Here is a 22,979-nt window from a genome sequence, read left to right as displayed (position 1 = left end):
CTATTTGTAGGCAGCTCTACAGTTTATGAAATGTTTTCACATGTATTATTTTATTTGATCCAGATGATCAAAGGGTCAGACTTACAAAATGAAGAAGTATCCAGACTTCTGACTCCTAAATCAGCATCTATTACATGTTATGCCAAAGATTTACTGCTGTAATGTATATATAGCAAGCTGTATGTTACTCAGTTGGTAAAGGGATTATGGGTTTATTAAGTTTTCCTTAAGGGCATCTTACAGTTCTATATATTTCTCTCTCTTCCTTTACTTCTGAACTCTATTGCTAGGAAGACTACGTTCTTAACTCCTCTACTGTCCTGCATTAAATAAAGACAAAAGGGAAGGTCCAGTCTTAACATGGACCAGATGAATAATCCCCAGAGTCAGTGGCACAGATCCGCACCACTAGGTCTCTCCTGACCCTCACCAGTACACAGTCACCCTCAGTCAACTCAACCTGGTGGAGAAGTGCAGGGAGTGCTGAAGAGCCCTCAGCCAGCAGCATCTGCAGGAATCAAGTTTTTGAAAACGTTCATGCTGATATTTTTAAGGCTATTCTAAAGTGCCCAAAAGTGGGCTAGAAAAAAGAAAATATAAAATTCTTGCTTTGAATCTCAAAGACCAGCTTTATAATATTTATCCCAAATTTCCCATTATCAATTTTATTTATTGCTATTTTCTCTGGGAAAAGAGGTGTCTTCAAATGTTTTAAGGTCATGCTGAAATCAAGGGTAAATTGGCTTTTAAAAACTGGTTAATTTATGGCATAATTATACTAGTCATTCCCATGCATTTATAGGAGCTGCTTTTATATTTACATTTCATAAACCTATGCATGTAGGTGTTATTATACAGAGACAAACTGATTATAAGTAAACTTTCTGTTAAATTCTGTTCAACAAGAGCCCTTGTGTACTCAAACTTGTTTTCACTTAACTGTAACAAAAATAGATCTTATTTTCATTCTATCTGCTTATGAGAAAAAAAAATCGGTTAACTATTTCACTAGATCATTTTTGCAAAATATTCCAATTTAATTTCCTTTCCAATTCCCTAGTGCCTAGTGTCAGTGACTTCTGTAAGTCAAGTTTTATTTTTTAATAGTTGTATAAACAGCTATAACTCATACACATATAACCTATAATTCTACATACCAAATAGTATAGTTTTTAAAAATTATACTAGTATGTGTCACAGCTCACCAAACATACATTTTTTTATATGAGACAGTAAAAAAACCTGTCAGACAATATATTTGTATCTGAATTATGTTTTAGAAAAGAGTCCCAGATTTAGTGGACCAGTGATTATATGATTCCATCTTTCATTATTTTACTTTAACAGAGTAGTTGTCAGCAGAAGAGGCACCAATAATTACTTTTCAATCCTCTGAATGAGGACACGAGAGAAAAATATGGACTATTTTATTTTGTTCAAAGAAAACAGTAATTTATATACTATAATATTCAGCCCTATAATCATCAGAAGGGAGATTCTTGCAGAATACTTAAAATGTAAACACAGAAGTCAATGTAGAATATTCTCAAAACCCAAAGATGTGTATTCAACAGAACTGATTTCCAACTTCCCAGCTATTCTACTTACAGTCGTGTCCATGCCCAAGCCCTGCCCCTCACAACTGCATGAACTTACTCTGTGTGGAACTCCACTGTGACCTGAAGGACCCAGGTGACTCACAACCTTTCCACCTGCTGGAGACAGATCAGGATGGAATCAACAGCCAACTTCCAGTTCACAGGACTGCTGAGAGGGCTGACCTTTTCTTACCATAACTTGCTTAAATCGATTACTGGCATCTTATTATTTCACCATTTTTTAAAACGTTTTAAGGAAATCAAGAGTGAAGCAAAGTAAATTGTCAGCGAGTGTTAAATCCCAGCCATGTTCTTGATATTTATACTATTTAAAGAATAAAGATTATCCAATTTTCCTGAATTCAAAGTGGCTGATTAAGTCACTGTTTCATCTGAAACAGATAATTCTCATTTTTGATGGCGCAAGATTGAATCGGGGGTTCAGATCCAAATCTTCATTTATGAAGAAATCCATCTGTATTAAACTTTAGAAGCAACTTCTGTTTCACACAGATCAGTACAAATACTGAGTCCCAATTACAGGGACAGTGTGAAAAAGAAAAACATTTCCACCTTAATAAAAGCCTCTGGAGAGACAGTTTAATTCACTGCTGCATCTGTATTGTGGTGAAGAGAGTTCACAGGAATGGCAGCTTCGTGGGGTTCATCCTTCTGGACCCTACAGAAGTTACAGAGCTCACTGTTGGAGGAGAGTTCTGGAAGGCCGACTTTGGCCTCACTGGGGGGAATAGTGAGTCCTTCCGCTATAAACTGTACTGGAAATAGCTCCTGAAAGGCATTGTTTTGTGTGATATTATTTCACCAAAAGAGAAGGGAAAAAAAGTATTTTTAATCCTGCTCTCAATAAACCTTTCACTGAGAACTGAAAATATAACTCGGTAATGCAATAAATGCCCTAACAAATATATCAGATTTTTCACTTAATGCTTTTTACAGGCTTAAACCAAATGGAGTAAAAGGAAATCACCTTTTACAGTCTGACTCCTACAGGAAGAATGCCTCGCTGTTCCACTCTTTAAAGAAGGCATGGTGAATTTATATCAACTTTGGTGAATCTCTAGGCATGATAAAAGAAAGGAAAATAGCAGTGCAGTTAACATTCCACAGAACTCTTTCTTCACATGTTGATTTCCTGACAGACCAGACATGATCCAAGAAAACAAAAATGTAAAATGGATTTTTAAAAAATTAAGGCAAAAGATAACACAGCTTAGCACCCTATGCTATTTTAAAAAATAATGTTTTTCTACCCTTTAAAATTTTGTTGTCTTATAAAGATATCAAAATGGTTAGAATTAGAGAAAATCACCAAAAATACTGCTCCTATTTAAATAAAACTGAAAGAAATGTCTGTGAGGTCAGAGTTTGGGGATTACTAGAGTTTAGCTCAAACAAATGAATTTATTCACTGGGGACTCCAATTTTAGCTTCTTTATCTTAAGATATTGCATCTGGAATTTGAAAATAGATGACTTCATTTTGATATGAAGAGGAACTGGGCTTATCTCTACAGAAAGAATTGGATAAAGATTGTTAGATAGTTGGTGTCCTGTACAAGGGCCTGATGCATGAAAAAAGAGTAATAAAAACATCCTTTTTAGTGCTTATTGCTCCCAAAAGGAGTCCCTGGGTGCTCTTCCCTATTATACAGTGTCTCCTGCACTGTTCCCTGAACCCACCACCTGATGAACTACCTGCTCTGACACTGTTATCACAGAAGATGTGACCAGTCAGGAAATGGAGCCCTTGTTCTACCCTGTTGGAAGGCACACAATGGGAAGGACACCTTTAGTAAGCATTTACAATATGTTAGAGATGCTTCACATATATCTCCCTTATTCTACATTCTCAAGCCACATGCAACCATCATGAGCACATTTTGCAGATTAGGGAGTTGAGGCTCAGGGAGAGGCATTTGCAGCCCCTGTCACACAGTAAGTGAAAGACAGAGTTATGCATGCCCCAATGCTGGTGCTTGCTTATCTACATCATCCTTCTGAAGGCTCCATTTGTATCTTACTGTTTTTCTCATTGGAAAAGTGAGACATGATTACTCTATAATATTTAGAAAATCCTGAAATGCATGAAAGCAAACAAAAAAATTTCATAAGTCTGTATGCCAGAGATAATGATTTTTTTTATTAATTAGATATATTTATGTCTGTGCATAGAGGCCAGGGAAAGTATATAATTTTACTTCTTTGTTTTTTTTAAAAATAACTGCATACACTTTTTTCCTATGATAAAATTTCTTCTCATAATTTTGAATTTTAGAACTCTCTTTAAATTCCTGAAAGTTGCACTCAAGTTGATATTGAAGTTGTTTTTGCTTTTCAGTTTCTTTCTAGTGAAGAAAAAAATATAATCAACCATACATTTAAGCATTCATAAATATTATGTCCTATTGAAGGAATATGTTTCTCACTTTGCCACTCAATATTCTCTTAATAATGTAGCTAGTTTTATCGAATCTCCTCCATATACAAAATCATGATTAGAGGTACTTTATATTAGGCCAAGGCCTAGTGATGCCCTCAGCTTTGTGACCAACATCCTGTGGGATTCCCTGATGAAAAAGATAAAATTTATCTTACTAGACAATTTGCCTTTTAATGCACTTGTGTTTAGGGAGTTTGTTACGCCAAGAACTCAATTAATAGGGGAGGAAATAAGATTGCAAGGACAGGGGAAACACTTGGTATTTATTGCTTGCCCAAGAGGATAGCTATAGTGGAAGGGAGTTGGAAATTTTTGTATTTTCTTTTTTATAAACAATAAATATTTATTATCTCACTAAATTTTTGAGTCAGAAATCTGGGAGTAGCCTTAACTGAGTAGTTTTGACTCAGGGTCTCTCAGGAGGCTGCAGCATGTTGATGGCCTGAACTGCAGTCATTTGAAGTTTGGATTTGGTGGATCTACTTCCAAGGTGACTCATTCATGAGCCTCTAGAGAGGAGGCCTTGGTTCCTCACCATGTGGATCTCTTTCACAGGACTGGTCGTGTGGCATGATGTTGGCTTCTCCAGAGCCAGTGATGAGAAATGAGCCAGAGCACAGGGAGATGCAATTTATATAACAACCAAGAATCTAACATGCAGTCACTTCTGCTGTATGCTGTTGGTCATCAAGATCGGCCTTGGTATGCTGTGGGAAAGACTAACCAAGGGTTTGAAGACCAGAAGATGGGAACATTGGTAGCCATCTTGCTGTTGACCACATTGATAATTATAGAAAATATCTGATTATAGAAAATATCTGTTTTCTTGTTGTTAATGTGTGTATATCCCCTCACATGTGCACATGTGTATGGAAAATTATATATATATATATATATATATATATATATATATATATCCCATACACATATATGTTATCACATTTGTAATATATGTATGTGTGTATGTGCTAGTCTAAAATTTGCCATTTTAATCATTTTTAATATCCAATCCAGTGGAATGAATTACATTCACAATATCACACAACCATCAACGAATATTTCCCAAACTCTGTCATTCACTCTAAATAGAAACTCTATACCAATTAAGCAACACATTTCTGTTGTAAAATAATGACAATAAAGCTAATTTTTATAAAGTAGAAATGCACCCAAAATTCTAACTACCCTAACATCTTATAGGGTACATTTCAGAGTTTACAGAAATTGTTTTTTTTTTTTTTTTTGGTTCTTATGTTAGAATGGGTACAATTTCTTATTCTGCTGATTTTAGAAAATACATGAAGTGTTTCATGTTTTTGGAGTCTCCATAATACTACCCTGATATTGTTGTGTAATATTCTGTTGGGTTCATGAGTCATAATTTATTAAACCTATTCTCAGATCCTTAAACTTGGTTAAGTTGGTACCAAGCCTTATTAAATTTTTAAATCTATAACATAGTAATGAGAATCTTTAGGTAACTAAAGACTGAGAGAAATACTGAAGACTGAAATTACTAAGTCAAAAACATAATTCCCTAGACTTCCTGGCAAAAGTAAAAATATCCCAATCCATAGCCTATAAGGCCGTTCTCTGCCTGGTCTCTGTCTCCACTCTCCTCTCCTCTAAGACTCATTATACTTACTATTCATTTACCAACGAACACTTTCATTCTTCAGCTAATATTTGTTGAGTGCCTACTATGTGACAGGTTCCATTGCAGGTGCTAGAGATACAGATTATAATGTCAAATCCCAGCCTTCATACAGCTCAAAATATGCCAAGGCTCTTCCTTTTAATTACATCACTCTGTTGCTAGTCTTCACATACTTTCACTCTCTGAAATTACCTTGGTTATTCTATTATTAGCATACTATCCTCACTACTCTAGAAGGTAAGGTCAGTAACAACAGGAATCTCAACCCTGCATTCTGAAGCACCCAGTACATTTGCATGATGCTAAATCAAATTTCTTGAATGTGCTATGATATTGCTATGGTCTCTGACATGTTTCCATGTTGCTGACCAGTTCCCAGGTCCATCAGTAGTCATCAAATGATCCCAGTCCTCCATTAACTCACCAGTACTGTTGTTTCTGAGAAGGCTGTGGATCTGGGTAATTAATGCTAACAAAGGGTAGTTTGATGGAGGGCACAGAAAACACCAAATCCATTTTGATTTTTTTAAATGGCAATAACCTGCTATGTGTCTTTACCACGGATTTAAATTCTGCCTTAAATTCTGAACCCAAGAGAAACGCTTTATGTGTTTTACCCTAGTCTTGGCCCTGTTATGCAAAACTGGCAAATAGAAATATCTTATAGATCTGCTCTTGAGGCTGCAAAATAATTGAAGAGAGGACCATGACATTTCTAAAATGACCTTGAATGTCTCTATGAGGAAAAATACTTGAGAGCTGCTTTCAAGATTAAATGAGATAATGCAGACAAAGCATTGGGCATGTTGTGAGGCACAGCCCTGTGAAAATGAACTAATGCAGCTGTCAGTATTTAATACTTCATTATCGCTATTTCTCCACTATCCTGAACATGTAAAAAATTTAACTGAACCTGCTAAATGCAGTCAGAAGAGTTTTTCAGGACTAGGACATTCCTTCTAAAATCAGAGCACATCTCTGACAATCCTTTGGTGGGAGACACATCACTGGAAGACTTATAATTAATGGGAAAAAATAAAGTTAGGAGAATTGAGGTGATGAGTGAACATATACATAGGATGTCTCATAATTTAAAAAAAAACATTCACTAAAAGAAAATAATGATGGAGTATCCACTGTAAAAAATGTTTTCAATATTGACATATTGAGATAGAAAAATTCTCTTGATATGAAGAATGTTCAGGATCTGCCTCCAAATTTAAAGATTTTGTAAATGTATTTTACAGTGTTACATACTAAAGTATTCCCTTCCACTTCCTCTTCACTCCCACTATGTCCTTTTCCAAATGTCCAGTGTCTTTCTCATATTCTAATTTTATGATTTACCCAGATTAGTTTCTATTTCCCTGGCCACTTCAGTGTTACTTGGCTTAATTTTCCCCTGGTCTAGTGGGCACCAGGGTGCTGCCCTCAAACTCGACCATCAGGACAATAGTGCAAAACCAAATCTTGTTTTTGGCCATCCTCATTCTTCCTTTCCTCTCTCCAATTCTGTTCAAAATGTCCCCAAAGTAGAGTGGACAAATGAACATAGGAACCAGGGTCCTCAGAGTTGCAGAGAATCAAACTGATGTATTCTAAAACTTGGAGCAACCTGGATATGTGTGTGTAGGGGTGAGATTACTGTGATTATTAACATGGCAGGTACTAAAGTTAGTATGAAGAAAACTTTGTGGTGTTTGTTATGGTTTTGTGGTTTAAACCTTGGGAAATAATTTATTCTACTCTGCTACAAATATGAGAACTCATTGGAGGAAAGATTTTTAAATATTTAGAGAAAATATTTCATGTATCTTCTTCAAAGGATATGTATATATATATATATATTATATATATATTTGTATTAGAAAATTCCCTTCTCATGTGGAGGAATCTGTGAAACTGGGCCTTGGGAGCTAAAAAGGGTGGTTTGATAATGAGCACAGAATAGGCTGAGTCTGTATTATAAAGTGAGTACAACTTTTTTTTTGAGAGAATTTTTTAATATTTATTTTTTTAGTTTTCGGCGGACACAACATCTTTGTTTGTATGTGGTGCTAAGGATAGAACCCAGGCTGCATGCATGCCAGGCGATCGCACTACCGCTTGAGCCACATCCCCAGCCCAGAGTACAACTTTTGAGCTGCATTTTCCTTTATTCCTGACTTTAACTCTACATCTGGCTTGTTATATACAATAATGTATAATAGAAAAGTGTCATTCCATATTCATGGCTTAAAAAATAAAAATAAATAACTAGCATGATTGATAGAACTGTTTCTCTTTTTGAAAAAAAGCTATCTTTACAACTGAAATAAAGAAAATATAAATAGAATTTAAAAACTGTACACTTATTATTATATGGGGTCCAACTAATTATAAATTTCTAGGTATATATAGATATGGCATTGTCAGGCATGTCTTTAACATGAGTCAGAAGCTGATGGAATGACACACCATTTTTTAAAAAAGTGTGTCTTAAAGGCCTATCTGTATAATGTAGGAAACTGAAGACATGCATTTGCATATTGTTATAGTTTAGATATCAGGTGTCTCCCAAAAGGTCATGTAAGACAATGCAAGAAAGTTTAGAGATGAAACAGTTGGGCTATGAGAGCATTAACCTAATTAGTGCATTAATCCCCTGATAGGAATTTACTGGGTGGTAACTGTAGGTAGGTAGGGTGTGTGGCTGGAGGAGGTGGGTCATTGTATGTACCTTTGGGGTACATACTTTGTCCCTGGTAAGTGAGAACTCTCTACTTCTACGTTACCATGCCAAAGTGCTGCTTTTCTCCACTACACCCTTCTGCCATGATGTTCTGCTTCTTCTCAGGCCAGAGCAACAGAATTGGATGTCTATTGACTGAGACCTCTGAAACTGTGAGCCCCAAATCAACTTTTCCTCCTCTATGTTGTTCTTGTCAGGGCTTTTAGTTACAGTAGTAGAAAAGCTGACTAAAACCAGATCATGTGTGAGGATTCAGAAGTGTTTAAAAATGAGAAAATATAAATCTCATTTGGTTACTTGGAAACTTGCAAGAAATTTTTTTAACCTTAAAAATTAAACCTTAAAATATTAAGGTTACTTCAGAACAGACTGTACAAACCTAGGCTTTATTTGTAGTCCATGTAAATAGTTACTTCACACAACCAATTTAGGAAATGTGCTAATGTGTGCCAAGCTGCATACAAGCACATTAGCACATTTCCTAAGTTTAGTTTTTATATTTAGGAAAACCAGATATAAATAGGTGATAGAGCTTAGGTTGTGAAATGCCCATAGAATCAGGGCTGCCAGAAGCCACACTTTGAAACTCCATTCTGAATCCCCAAGAGAAGTATATTCAATATTCAACAAAATTGAAGAATTTGAAAATTGAAAATCTCTTAGATGTTCTGAGAGAAAGTAAATCCCGTGGCAGAGTCAGAGGATTTGATTTTAAGTCTACAGTTATATGAGAAAGAAATAAGTGAGAAAATAAAAACCTGGCAGTCGTTTCTTAGCTGAAAATCCTAATCCACCTCACAGTATGTTCTCGTTAACTAATCAGAAGCCAAGTTCTATTCTGCACTGTCCAATTTGGTAGATACTAGTCACAAATGACTCCTTATATTTACATTAATGAAAACTAAATGAAATAAAAAACCAGTTCCTTGATTGCACTAGCCACATTTTAACTTACTAAATAGTCACGTAGCTACTGGCTACCATATTGGAAAATAAAGGTACCAAACATTTCCATCAATCCATAAAGACCTATTGGTCAGTGCTGCTCTATATCCTTAAACAATTTAATGCAGCTTCTAGAAATTTTGTAGCTCATATACTGGAGAATTTGGCTAGCGAGATAAAGATTAGATATTGTATTAAGAAAATCAAAGAATGTGACAATAGAGAAGGGGTTGAAGTCAGGGACTCATCCCACAGATATGCTGGCTGGTAAGGATAAAGTCCACAATGGATAGAAGGCATCCATTTGGAAGTGTTTTTAATTTCTTTAGGAAAAATAGGAGACACTAAAAATCTTTCAGTGGTTACAAACTAAACATAAGGAAGGTATGATTGGAAAGTAAAGCCTCATTGGACTACCATATAGAACGAGAAGTACAATTTAACTCAAATTCTAAATTTTAGCCAGGGTGACAAAAGATGGGAGGTAAATGGACAATATCATTTACACTCATCTTTATAAATAAAATGATGTGCTTAGTCCAGTTTGAAGGTAAATACATAGGACCTGGTATAAGCCTTAACTAAATAGCCTCCAAAGTGACTGAACCAATTCATAAACATACTCATCATCCAAACAGTTGATACCTAAGGTAACTATCAGGGACAGCTCTGGCTTCTCTACTAGAGATATTTTAATTGATTTCCTAAAGAATAAAACAGATACATATATGCAGCTATCTGTTCTTTATATTTTGTGAAGATTAGTCGTTGCCGTATAATCTTTTTTTTTTTTTCTCAGAACCTGCTGCCCTCTACAGGCCTCATGGATATACATGTATATAAAGATTCATAATAAAGTGTTCAGTTATATCCAAATTAATGGATCATTAGTAAATGTAATATGAAAAAGAGGAGAGAAAGTTGGTTAGATACACATATCAGAAAGTCTTCAGGCTCCAGATGAGAAGCAATCGACATTTATAACCTATTATTTATAACACTTACCTCTTGAGCCCAGGTACACCGGAGTCTCATCATGTGTATCCTGGTGTAGTCCTATCACCTATCACACTACAGTCCTATCATGGCATTTTCCTAAAGAAATTTAAAAGTATGCTGATAGTCATTTTCTCTTTTCTTTTCACTAGGAAGGACAAGGTGTGGAAGAAAGAGGAGGAAGATGGTTGATGTGGTTTGACAGCTTTTCCAGCATCTCTAAAGTATCATTATCAGGCTTGGTTTCAAATTCAATATAGTGAAACTTGGATCTAAATTGGAAACCCAAAGCTAAAGAATTTAAATAAACATGCATGATATTTTAATATATACTTTTAGTTGCAGATGGACACAATACCTTTATTTTGTTTACCTAGTTTTTTTTATGTGGTGCTGGGGATTGAACCCAGTGCCCAGTGCCTTATGTATGCTAGGTAAATGCACTACCACTGAGCCACAACCTGAGCCCAGAAATATACATGATTTCATCCCTAAGAGTTTAATCTTTAAAACTATGGTTGAAATGAAGTGGTCAAAAATCTGGCCTAAGAAATGAGAACTACCCTTCATCTTTACTTCAAATTGATTTTTTTTGCATCAGTCATTCCATAAACAAGCACACTCTCACACACACATGCACACACACAGCTGGTACGTTTATTGGTTTAGCCACTAAAGAATTTAGCTGGACAAACATCACAAAGACGATGGCTGATTTAATTGAATTTATGATCAAATGTTTTCCATTGCAGGAAGAGTGGGAAATCACTTATGTAGAGATTTGAATAATTTAAGGGAAGTTCTCTATTTGGCATCATGTTTGTATATCAGGTCTTGAGGGATTAGGTAGAGCTGAGGACTAGCAGAGATATCACATACAGAAACACAAAGATATGCAGTATAACAGGCACACACACGCATATGTATACAAGAGTCAGTTGTAAACCACCACTATGTTTTTCTTACATCTTCAAAATATCGAAATTATGTATAAGCGGGGCATGGTGGCTCATACCTGTAATCCCAGCAGCTTGGGAGGCTGAGGCAGGAGGATTAAGTTTAAAGCTAACCTTTGCAATTTAGTGAAGCCCTAAGCAACTTGGCAAGATCCTGTCTCAATATAATTTTTTGTTTTTAAAAAAGGGCTGAGGATGTGGCTCAGTAGTTAAGCACCTTAGTCAATTCCTGGTATAAAAAATAAAAAAAAAAAAGAAATTATGTATAATGTTCTTTCAGGTAAGACAAAAAATGATTGATTGGGGAGTTGCTCAGGTATGTGTTTAAGGGATTTTTATACATTTATGTTGCTACTGAAGACATAAAATCACTGGCATGATGGATGTATCATGAGATTTGTGCCTTAGGGTATGAACTTGTCTCAGTGTCTAAAAGAAAAATTCCAGTCACCTCTGGAATCCCTTGCCTGTTTTCCTTACTGGTGATGACAGAGAGAAAGGCCAGGCTTCCAGCCTTTATTCACTGCATTCCAAGAGGGGAGTCATCTACTCTATCCATTTAAAGCTCTCAAGAGCAAGAATAATTACTTTTAGTCTTACCACTGGATCAAATGGACACCCAGGCTCTGTACACCTGGCTTAGGTTTACCCATCTTTCTGTGTATAGGCATTATGATGGAAAAGGCCTAGCAGACATTTGAATATCGTTAACTGTGATTTGTCTGTGGGTTTCTTTCAACCTAATTAGGAAAACCTTCTAGTAGATGTGTTTCAAGATTTAGGATAAATCACAGTCTTACATTAATTATGTACAATGCTATTTGTTAACATATCACTCTTTGGAAGGAACTGTTGGGGGAGGTAGAATCTTGTTTCTATAGAAGAAGTATTTCCAAAAAGAAAAAAAAAAAAAGTGACCCAGCAGCTCAGCATGTGCTTCTTAGACAGGTAGATGGACATTCCAGATGTCAGGGGACACTGCATAGGAGCAGGATCCAGGTTCAAGAACAACTGCTTGTTTGGAACCTAAAGGAAATCTCTGAGTGTCAGGGGAGGACAGGGAGTGCTAAAAAACATAAGGGAGGTAAACTAAATGTCTGTAGAACCACTGTGGTTGGTAAGGTGCCCAGTAATCTATACTAATCTTTATTTAAAGATTAAGCAATAGTTTATCAAGGGGTTTTAAAGATTTAAAAACAGGCTGAGAGGTTAGTGATCTTCCTGAATATTATATGGTTCGGTAGTGGATCTGGGGTTGAAACTTGGCCCTTAGGATACCAAAGATTATGCTGGTTTTGGGCATTTTCTTGCCATTTATGCCAAAAATCAGTGTATATAGCCTTGCTTCCTCTTTTCTGTTTCTTCTTAGTTCATATTGATAACATTTGTGAGCTCTGTATTGTTAGAAGGCTAGTAGAACAGACACAGAGCAGATGTCCGATGCTCATGTCAACATGAGCAGTCTAGTAACAGTATCCTCACCATGCATGAGCCCTGGTTCTAGAGACTGTCTCCCTGAGGAAGACTCCTTGTTTTCATGAAATCAGCCAAGATGAAGAGTAGTGAGGGTGCCAGTATATACAAAGGACGACACCGCTGTTAAATCATCTTTCTCCATTGACATCTCCTTTGGGGACTGAACCCCGGGCCTCGTGCAGGTTATCCATTGACTTCTTATGTTCATCTTCGAATTGAAAATTCACTAAACTCATAAATATTTTCTTGATCAAAAGAAAATGATATAAATATACTTTGGGGAAAGGGATCACACATCAGGAGTCTTCTCTAAATAAAGAGAGGTTAAAACTTACGCATTTGTGTTTATGCTTCACTTTCTAATATGTGGTCATTTTCTAAAGCTGAAAAATTAACATATGTATCCACAGGGGCCCAGTGAGGGAGACCTGGCACTTGATCTGGGAAGTTTATTTGGAAAATGGAGCCCCTTTCAATAGCCTCTCCTATGTGGTGAGCCGGAAGCTGAGCCTTGGCGATATTTTCTGAGTAGAGTGAGGGAGATCAAGGGGAACGGGAACAACAGCAGAGAGGTGAGTTCTTCAGGGAGTTCAAAAAGGGTAGAGAGCTGTGTGTCTAACCCCTAACAGTTCTCAACAGAAAAGAGAGAGAGAGAACACAAGGAGGAGAAAGGAAGAGAGGCGCTTGCAACAGGCAGTACCCCTCAGGAGGGAACAGCGTGGCTTCTGTGGGGAGGGGCAGAAGGGGCTGTCTGCTGGATGTTCTTTGATATTTCCACTATTCCCCGTGCCGATTTATTACAATTTATTGCGTACTCCAGTGTCATTATCTTCTCAGAGTGTTTACAAATAAAAGCTAGGAGTGAGAAATAAAAATATAATGCAAAGTCTCTGGACATGTGAGTACAGAATTCACTGACTCATAGTTTCAAAGCATCAGCTGCCCTCTGGTAAGCACTTAGAATAAATGAAATACTTCACATGTGGATTTACAACGGTGCTGTCCAACATGGCAGCCACTAACAATATGTGGCTCTTTAAAATTTAAATTAATTAAATTTAAATAAGATTCAAAACTCAGTTCCTGAATCACAGTCTCACATTTCAAACACTCAGGAGCCACAGTGGTTTTATGGCTACAACATTGGGCAATGCAGATATAGAGGAGTCAGGCTAAACTTTTAATTACCACTCACCTTCCTGAGCATAATTTCTGTTTTCTTTGGCCTAAGGATGGAAAATGATTTTTTTCCTTATACACAATTTTGAGGGTATCTATTGTGAATCAGGCAACATGGACCTGTCAGAGTCAGAGGACTATGCCTGTCACCTGATGGGTCAGACACCAGGCAAAGTGGACTGTCTGATGTGCTGCGGGTTGGGTTCTGCTCCACTGTGTAAATCTGGGCTGCACGGGAAACCCAAGTACTTACTTGAACACAGAATGGCCCCTAAATATGTCCAATTGCTAATCCCCGAGACCTGTGAATGTGCTACTGCCGTGGAAAAATGGACCCTACAGGTGTGATTAAGGCTACATACCGTACAACAGGGAGAATAACCAGGTGGGCCCACTCTGATTACACGACCTTTAGAACTTGGTGGGAGAAATAGGGCAGGACAAGAAGTCAGAGATCTGAAGCTGGTTTAAGAAGGAAGCACAACATGAGGACACATACAGCAAGCCTTGAGGAGCTGGTTCAGGCTTCTGGTTGACAACCAGAAAGGAACTGGGGATCTCAGCTCCAACCCCACAGGAAACTAGATTCTGCCAACAACCTGAATGAGTCTGTGAGCAAATTCTCCACTAGACCCTCCAAATCTGAGCCCAGGTCCACTGACATCTTGATTTTGACCTTCTGAGACTCAGGAAAAATAAATTAGCAGATCCTATCCAGATTTCTGCCTGATGAAAGTGTGAGATAAGATGTTTGTGATGCTTTATGTCAATACATTTGTGGTCATTTGTTATTGCAATCACAGCATACAAATCCCCCACTTTATACTGGAAAAAGCAGAACTTGAGTTCACCCTGGTAGAATCTGTTTTGGGGGACAGTTCAAGATAGCCTCGATCCATCCTCCTCCTGTGGGACATGAGCAGCCCACTGCCCCTGGGAGCTTGGTGCTGCTTCACAAGTGCAGCTGGGCTTTATTCCTTAATGAGCTGGATAGCAGAGGTAGGTATTAGCTGCACCAGAAGAGCGTGCTTTTGGATGAGGAGTCCAACACATAATATGAAAGGATGAGAAACAATGGCTGCTGCCAACTCCCAAGCCAGACACATACTGCCAATTATTGAGAGAGGAGAAGGCTATTTTCTGTCTATCAGAAGTGGAACAAAAACCTAGTGCCCAGCAGAAAACAAACTGCATGGGTCCTGCTCTTGGCCACCACGAAGGGTTATTAATGTCAGTGAATTGTTGCTACAACACAAACAAACAAACAAACAAAACATGGATAAGAAATCTGGCAGTGACACAGAATGATAGGATGTCAGTCCCTGGGGGTAGGTAATGAGAGCTGTGTGAAACAGGTGACAAGTCTCACTCCCAGGGTGAGTGGGTGGCTGACAGGCCTGTCAACTCTGGCACTTGGACTGTCACAACCCTAGCCTTTATCCTGTCGTGACATACTGCCCGCAATGGTGCAGGAGAAACCTGATTGGTGGTGTGGGTGGTCAGCCTGCTACATGTACTTTCTTCTTAGGATAGAGGAAACTGGGTTTTCACTTTGTCCAGGTTCTGTTGCCACATGAAACCTACACTGAGAATGGCATTAGTTCCCACAAGAGATCTCTCCAAAAGTTGCAGCAAGAACAAAGTAAAATGAGATATTTATAAGCCCACATGGATATTGCAGTTTAAAATGATAATACTGGAGTTCTTTTTACATTCCAAGTTGTGATTTTCAGTTGTGATCATCTTTGTCCTTGTTGAGCATGTTTTTTATTATAAGCTAAAAAATACAGATGGTAGTATGTTCCCCAATTACCTTCAAATCCTCCTATAAGGATATGTGACATACATGGGAGTAAAAAAAAAAAAAAAAAAAAAAGCTTTCCAAATGTTAATTAGCCATACCACCTCCACGATGACTGTGGCTCTGGGGCAATGAGTATATCCTAGCTTTTGACTAGTATGTGTCCCATCTTTTCACACTGATGCTGTTGCAACTACTAGGGATCAGGCCCAGGTATTTGGCAAATTTCCTAGCTAGTTCTCAGAGGGCTGCCTCTTTGTCCTCCTGGAACTGACCCCAACATGTGTTTTTAGACAGACCTTAATTCCACCTTCTTTGAATTCTCTAGGACACTCACCAAGGCCTAGAAAGCAACTCTTATTTTAGGACCTCCCTTTTTCCTTTTCAAGAATCCAATCTGCAATTTCCTAGAAGAACTACGCTGTTAGATGGCTAGTGGTTTAGAGGGTCTGAAGAACACATAATGCTTTCAGTAACTCAACTAATGATTCGTTCTTATGAAAACATGTGTCCCTATAAATTGCCCTAAACTTCAACTTTGAAGCAAGCAGGCGAGCCTTTGGGGCCTTAGAATAATATCAAGCATGGGTGTCTAAGGTTGGAACAAGAGACCTGCTTGGATTCGACGTTTCACGTGTTGAACACTGTAGGAGAATGTGGTGAGGAGCTACTCCCTGCACAGCCTTCTACTGCAGGGCTTGACTCCCACAGAGCTGGGCAGTCCATAATTACAGCCAATTGCAGTTAAGAGGCTGGGATCCCAAAATGTCTGCTTTAGTGTGTGTTTTAGAGCTTGTCACCCCCAATGAGCCCCTCTCCCCCAAAGAATGAATAGATGATGTACAGAATAATTCCTTTGAAAATATTATGAGACAAAGTCTCCAGGCACTAAATAAATTAAAGCTGCTACTTTGAAGTAAATAGAATTGTAACAAAAATAATCAACAGCGAAAAAAACGTGGAAGAGGAGAAAGATGATTTCAAGATCAGACTCAACTCAACTGCTCCTCCTAGTGTGCTAACAGTGTTTCTCACCTTCCTCACATTTCTAAACCAGCAGAGAAATTTAAAGCTCTAATTTACTTTGCAGTATATTATTTTGTTAGATATTTAGATCAATGTAGAACAATAAGGCAGAATGGAAAAATAGTGTCTTTCAGTTTCTTGAGAAGGCACTGACTTAAATCTTAATGGGACACATCAGATATGATGACAAGAAAAACATAAATATGGGTACCTCTAACAAACATGCAAAGTTAAAGTTAGCTTCTTCCTCTACGTGTCAGTTTAAATACATTATGTTTTGTGCATATATTATGCAACCATCTAGTCATCTTTAAAATATGTTTGGGAGGTTAAATATGGTGTCAGATAAAATACTCAAGTAAAGTTCAAGAACACAGAGTTAGGAAACATATCTAAGTCTTCCAAATTTGGGTTTGTGACTTGGCTGGCATGTTGAAAATGTTTTCTTTTCTATTTTAGCTTTTCCAGAAAGGTGGTTTCATTACACTGTTCCTGTATATACTACACATTTAAAAATATCAACTTATGTGAGTTCTTAGGAGAAATCCAGTTGGGTTTAACTGACAAAAGAATTCTATGCACGACTAGATCATGAGGGGAAGAAGCAGGAAAGAGTTGACCTGTACCTATTAGAAGCCTGTGGGTGGGTTCTGCTACATCAGCCGCTAACTGTGTTTTCCAGATCTGTCTTCTGTCACTGGGTGGTTTATCCTTAGTTCTCATTTCAATATTTTCAAACCTCCCAAATTGTTCAGCTGTTAAAAAGTTCCAAAACAAGCAAATGTGTTCCTGGAATCCTACCCTTAACTTTGCTGGAGACTATATACTAAGGCTTCTTCTCCAGCCAAAATAATAAAAGATCTTTTAAGTGGCTGGAATTCTTGGTTGATTGCACATACATGCCAATGTCAGACAACTATAAATAGAGATTTGGAAGAGAAATAGGGAGAGTCTTTATAACTCCAGTGAAATATAATGGAATGTTTTGAAGGCAGTCAGAAAACAGTACATATTTTTATAAATTTAAGATTTGTCTCTCAGCCCCAGACCCCCTTTATGCAGAAAGAGCCCACATGGATCATGCACTTCCAGTATGAGAGAATAAAAGGGCTTTCTTTTCTTTATTGATGTAAATTTCTTATTCTCAATCCTGTAATTAAGATTTCTTCTTTTTATTATGCTTTTCAGTTTCCATATCTATTGGATCTTTTGATATGTCCCCCTCATCACTGCTTTGTTTTCCCAGAATACTAAAAAATCTTTCAAAGGATAAAATTATGCCTATGGTTACTGATATAAATTAAGTCAGCAGGGAACTGCATGGGTGTTAGCTAGGGCAGATACAGCCCCCAAATGAACTGAGTCATGTGTGATAGCTAGGCAAAGACTAAAGGACTCATTTTAGAAATTCTTATGCTCTTAGGAGGGTTAACATCTTCACCAACTTTAATACCTGTTCATGCATATCTCTAAAGGCATTTTACTTCATTTTGAACAGCAACTTACTTTTTTTTATATTAACCCACCCATCTTATATTAACTCACCTGAATTGAATTCAAACTAGTTCATCCCATTCTGAAGCTACAACCATTGTAAAAGAAAATTTACTGATTGCTTCACTTTACACATTTTGCTATAGATGAGCAAATTACTCATCAGTAATTTAAAAAAACAGCACTTGTTTAATAGTATTTTAATGCAATTCTTTCTACCCTACATCATATTCCGGAAGTGAGAGATGTTGCAATACGAACCATGGGTTCAAGGTACATCTGGAGGAAGAGTCAATAATATAATTCATTTCTGAATTCTTAGTTCTCTTGAAATTTCATTAAGTTTGATTTGGCTAAAGGCCATAGTTTGGCTCCAAAGATTGAGCACTTAACACTGGCATAACAGAAAATAATATTTTAATAATATTTTTAGTGATGATTTTAATATTTAGTATTTCGGAAATAAATCCTTAAGGCAACAAAAATAAGATTTATGGGGATTTAAAAAATAGTGTGATGCTGAACAAGTCATGTTCACAATTTAAAAATTTGTCCTCGAGCTTAACCTTTAATATTTCCCTTATTTAAAAGTGGGACTCAGTTTATTTAATGACTTTAAATTAAGTCTAACTTTATACTTTTATAGATCTATTACCCACAATCATATGTTGCTGCTATGCATTGGGTGGTTTGTCAGATTTTCCTGTTATTCAAATACAGGGTTAGACTGCTGTACTTCAACTGCTTTACCAAGAAGTATTTCATGAAGTAGTTACCTGGTTGGAAAAAACTTTTTGAGCAACTACAAGGGAGGAATGTGTTTGTTTCATTGGGGTAGGAACTGTACACTCAGTATTAGCTGGTGTACTTACAGTACCTTGGCCAGGGACCAGTAAAGGGGTAGGTGAAAGGTGAGAAGCAAGCACAGAAGGCTCCCTGCAGAGGGCCTGCTCCCAGGGGAGACCACAGGTTGAAAACTGACTCCACATGACAAGAGCAAAGCCCTGTGTTAGGCAGAAACGATTATACCAGTGTGTTTTTCTAAGTTCAGATTTTTTTAAAAAATGGCTAAATCTTTCAAGCTAAACTACTGCAGTTCAGTGTACTCATTCCTCACCATCCACTCACTGTATGCTGTTTCTTCTGATAGCATTGATTAAAAAGCATTTTTCAAAGGAAAGATATTTTTTTCCATAACTGATGATGCCAAAAATGAAAGATGTCCTAACAGTAAAAAGTGAGATCATAACATTAAATTCCCCATGGACAAAATGTTATGACAAATGATAGTTTATTTAATCAAAGAAGTCTCAGTTATCTGTTCTACGCTTGGAACGTGATGCCTGAGACTAAACGGGAGCAACTCGATTTACTCTGCTTTCCAACTTCCAGGTATTTGCTAACAGGTTGGCTTGCGGCAAAGGATTCCTAAATAACATATAAAACTCAGATCTTCATATTTTGTGATATTTTGAAACCAATAAATAAAACTATTTCAACAAGGCCAGATGACAGAACAGAAATAAAAAAGCAGAGTAAAAATGATACATGTACTTAGCTTCCTAATATAGCTTAGGGGAAAAAAATCAGGTAAATGGAAAAAATGTGAGGCATCAGTTTCATCTAGCTCAAAAGTTGTCACCAACTTTTAGATGGTTTAGATTAGAAAGTAAGTCACTATATTGTATTTTATAAACGTTGTTCTGCTGATAGTAAAATATTTCCTGGAATTTAGTTACAAGAATGAATTTTAGGATTTACATGCAGCAACTCTCTAGGAACCCAAACCCATACTGTCTGATGGCTCAGGCTGAACATGGTAGCTGGTGCACAATTAGGGTTTGGTAACAGTCTAAAGGCAACATGAATGAATGGATAGAAGCATGAATGAATGAAAAAAGTGTCATGACAACTTATCAGGTGGGTTGTCAACATTAAGACAGAGAGAGAAAGAGAAGGAGCAAAATCTGTGTAAAGACTTACTTATTCCATGCTTGTCTAAGGTTTTTAGAGCTGTACAGGGTAAAGCGTTCTGAAATAAAAAAAAGAAAAATGATAAACAATCTTCATATCACATGCATATATTTAAAGTATGTTGAAGAAAACTCAGCAGTTTTAAAGGCAGTGGTTGAGTGAGTCATTGGTGGACAAGCCATAGTGAAGTTGTCATCTGGAGACCAGACGGGTTTTTTTAAAGAGTAAAACAGGAAGATTGTGATATCTTACACAAGGATTTCTTTTGTCTAGAATAATTTACTTCATAGTCAAGTTTCTTTACTCATTACTTATTTTAGAACAAGTTTTAATTGATTGGAAAAAACCCCACAAATTCCAAATCTCAAACTCTAAGTTAGTTTATAGAAGAACATTGGCACACAGATCAGGTGAGATTGGCTGTTTCATCTCTGATCAAATACAACGATGTTGGATGTTCTTTCTTATGATACATGGAATTTACATATGATCAAAGCCAAAGTATTCATGTCCAATAGTGTGTATTTTCATTAATAATTGGACAACCATTATTAGATTTTTTTAAGTGAAAAAGGAACATGTTTGTTTTACCAAGTTAAACAATAAATATGGAATAGATAATCACTAATCTCCTCCACTGCTCCCATTTTCGATCCCTGATGACACAGTGATTGTTAATGGCTTGATATGTCTCTGCACATACTTGTTCATAAACACACATATGTAAAACCCATACATAAACACATATACTATTAATTTTATTTTATTTTACTTTATTTTTTTATTTTTTTAAGAGAGAGTGAGAGAGGAGAGAGAGAGAGAGAGAGAGAGAGAGAGAGAGAGAGAGAGAGAGAGAGAATTTTTTTTTTAATATTTATTTTTTAGTTCTCGGCGGACACAACATCTTTGTTGGTATGTGGTGCTGAGGATCTAACCCGGGCCGCACGCATGCCAGGTGAGCGCGCTACCGCTTGAGCCACATCCCCAGCCCATATACTATTAATTTTTAAATGGATTTTACATTAAACATTATTTGGAGACTTTTTTGGCATTTAATAATCTACTTTGGCTGACTTTCAAATCTAGAAAATATATGTAATGATTGTTTTAAAACTGTATAACATTCCTTAGAATAAAAGTACCAAAACTTATTTGATGAATCTTTATGTAGTATTCAGTTCTTTTCCCTTACAAACAATGTTACAATAAATATCTCCAAACATGATACTCTCATTTTTTTTTTTTGTTGGATAGATGCTCCCCATATAAAATTGCCTGGCAAACAGCATGCATATTTTACTTTTTAATAGATGCTGAAGAACTATTTCTCATTTTCCCACCAGCAATGAAAAAGAATGTCTTTTTCTGCATATGCTTCCTAGCACTAGTTGTTATCAGTGTTTTACATTTTTGCCAAACTTGTACTTGATAAAGTACATTATGGGGATTCTTTTCATATGCTTTCTGGCCACTTGCATTTCCTCTTCAGTTTCAAATTTCACTTTTCATGGCTGGTACTGATTTTAATATTGTGTTGTTGGTGGTCCTTTATTAGTTTACAGAAGTTTTTTGAATATAATCAAGTATACACACACACACACACATACTCACACACGCGCGCGTGCGCACACACACGTATGTGTGGGTAGAGCAATGCACCAAATAATAGTATTTTTGCCAATGATGGAGTATATCCTGGTATACAAATTGTCCCATAAGATTACAGTGGGGGGAGGCTGGGGTTGTGGCTTAGCAGTAGAGCGCTTGCTTGACACATGTGAGGCCATGGGTTTGATCCTCAGCACCACATAAAAATAAATAAAATAAAGGTATTGTGTCCAACTACAACTAAAAAATATTTTTTTTAAAAAAAGATTACAGTAGAAGGGCTAGGGATATAGCCTAGTTGATAGAGTACTTGCCTTGCATGCACAAAGCCCTGGGTTCAATCCCTAGCACCACACACACACACACACACACACACACACACACAAAGATTACAGTGGAGCTGAAAAACTCTTATTACCTAGAGATGTGATAGACATTGTATTACTATGTATTAGTCAAGTTTTTATGGTGATGCTGGTATAAACACACCAAATGTGTTGCCAGTTGCATAAAAGTATAGCACAACCAGTTATGTAAAGCAATTATATTTGATGATAATAAATGACTGTCATTGTTAATAATAATAAATGACTATGTTACATACTAGTAATAGTACAGATTACTATTTTATACATTTTATTGTTTAGAGAGAACCGGCAGGAAGGTCCCTTGGAGGAATTCCAGAAGTCATTGTCACAGGAGATGACAGCTTCATGATTGTTATAGCTCCTGAAGACCTTTCAGTGGGACAATGTTATTGATGACACTGCTCTGTGTGGGCCTAGGCTAACGTATGTGTGTCTTTAGTTTAAACAAAAAATTTAAAGGGCAAAATAAAAGAAAAAATTTAAATAGAAGAAAGCTTAGAGTAAGAATATAAAAAGATATTTCTATATAGTTGTACAAACTATGTTGTGAGCTAAATGTTATTAGAAAAGAGTCAAAACATTTTAAAAAATTAAAAGTACATAAAATTAAAAAGTTACAGCAAGCTGAAGTCTATCTCTTATTGAAGAAAATGTACTTTTAAAATAGACTTTGTGGAGCCTAAGTGTGCAGGGTTCATAAAGTCTAGAGC

General features: G+C 36.7%; 1 protein-coding gene across 1 annotated transcript in view; it reads right to left on the bottom strand.

The window, feature by feature from the left end:
* Nucleotides 1–22,979, bottom strand: part of Cdk14 (cyclin dependent kinase 14) — a 554,426-nt gene that overhangs the window by 100,717 nt on the left and 430,730 nt on the right. Inside the window, exon 12 of the mRNA XM_077796699.1 lies at nt 20,303–20,351. Within this exon, the coding sequence (XP_077652825.1) occupies nt 20,303–20,351 (49 nt within the window). The remainder of the gene's footprint in view (nt 1–20,302; nt 20,352–22,979) is intronic.

This window comes from Urocitellus parryii, chromosome 3 (assembly GCF_045843805.1).
Source record: "Urocitellus parryii isolate mUroPar1 chromosome 3, mUroPar1.hap1, whole genome shotgun sequence".
Lineage (NCBI taxonomy): Eukaryota > Metazoa > Chordata > Mammalia > Rodentia > Sciuridae > Urocitellus > Urocitellus parryii.
This window is presented reverse-complemented; position numbering and strand designations above follow the sequence as displayed.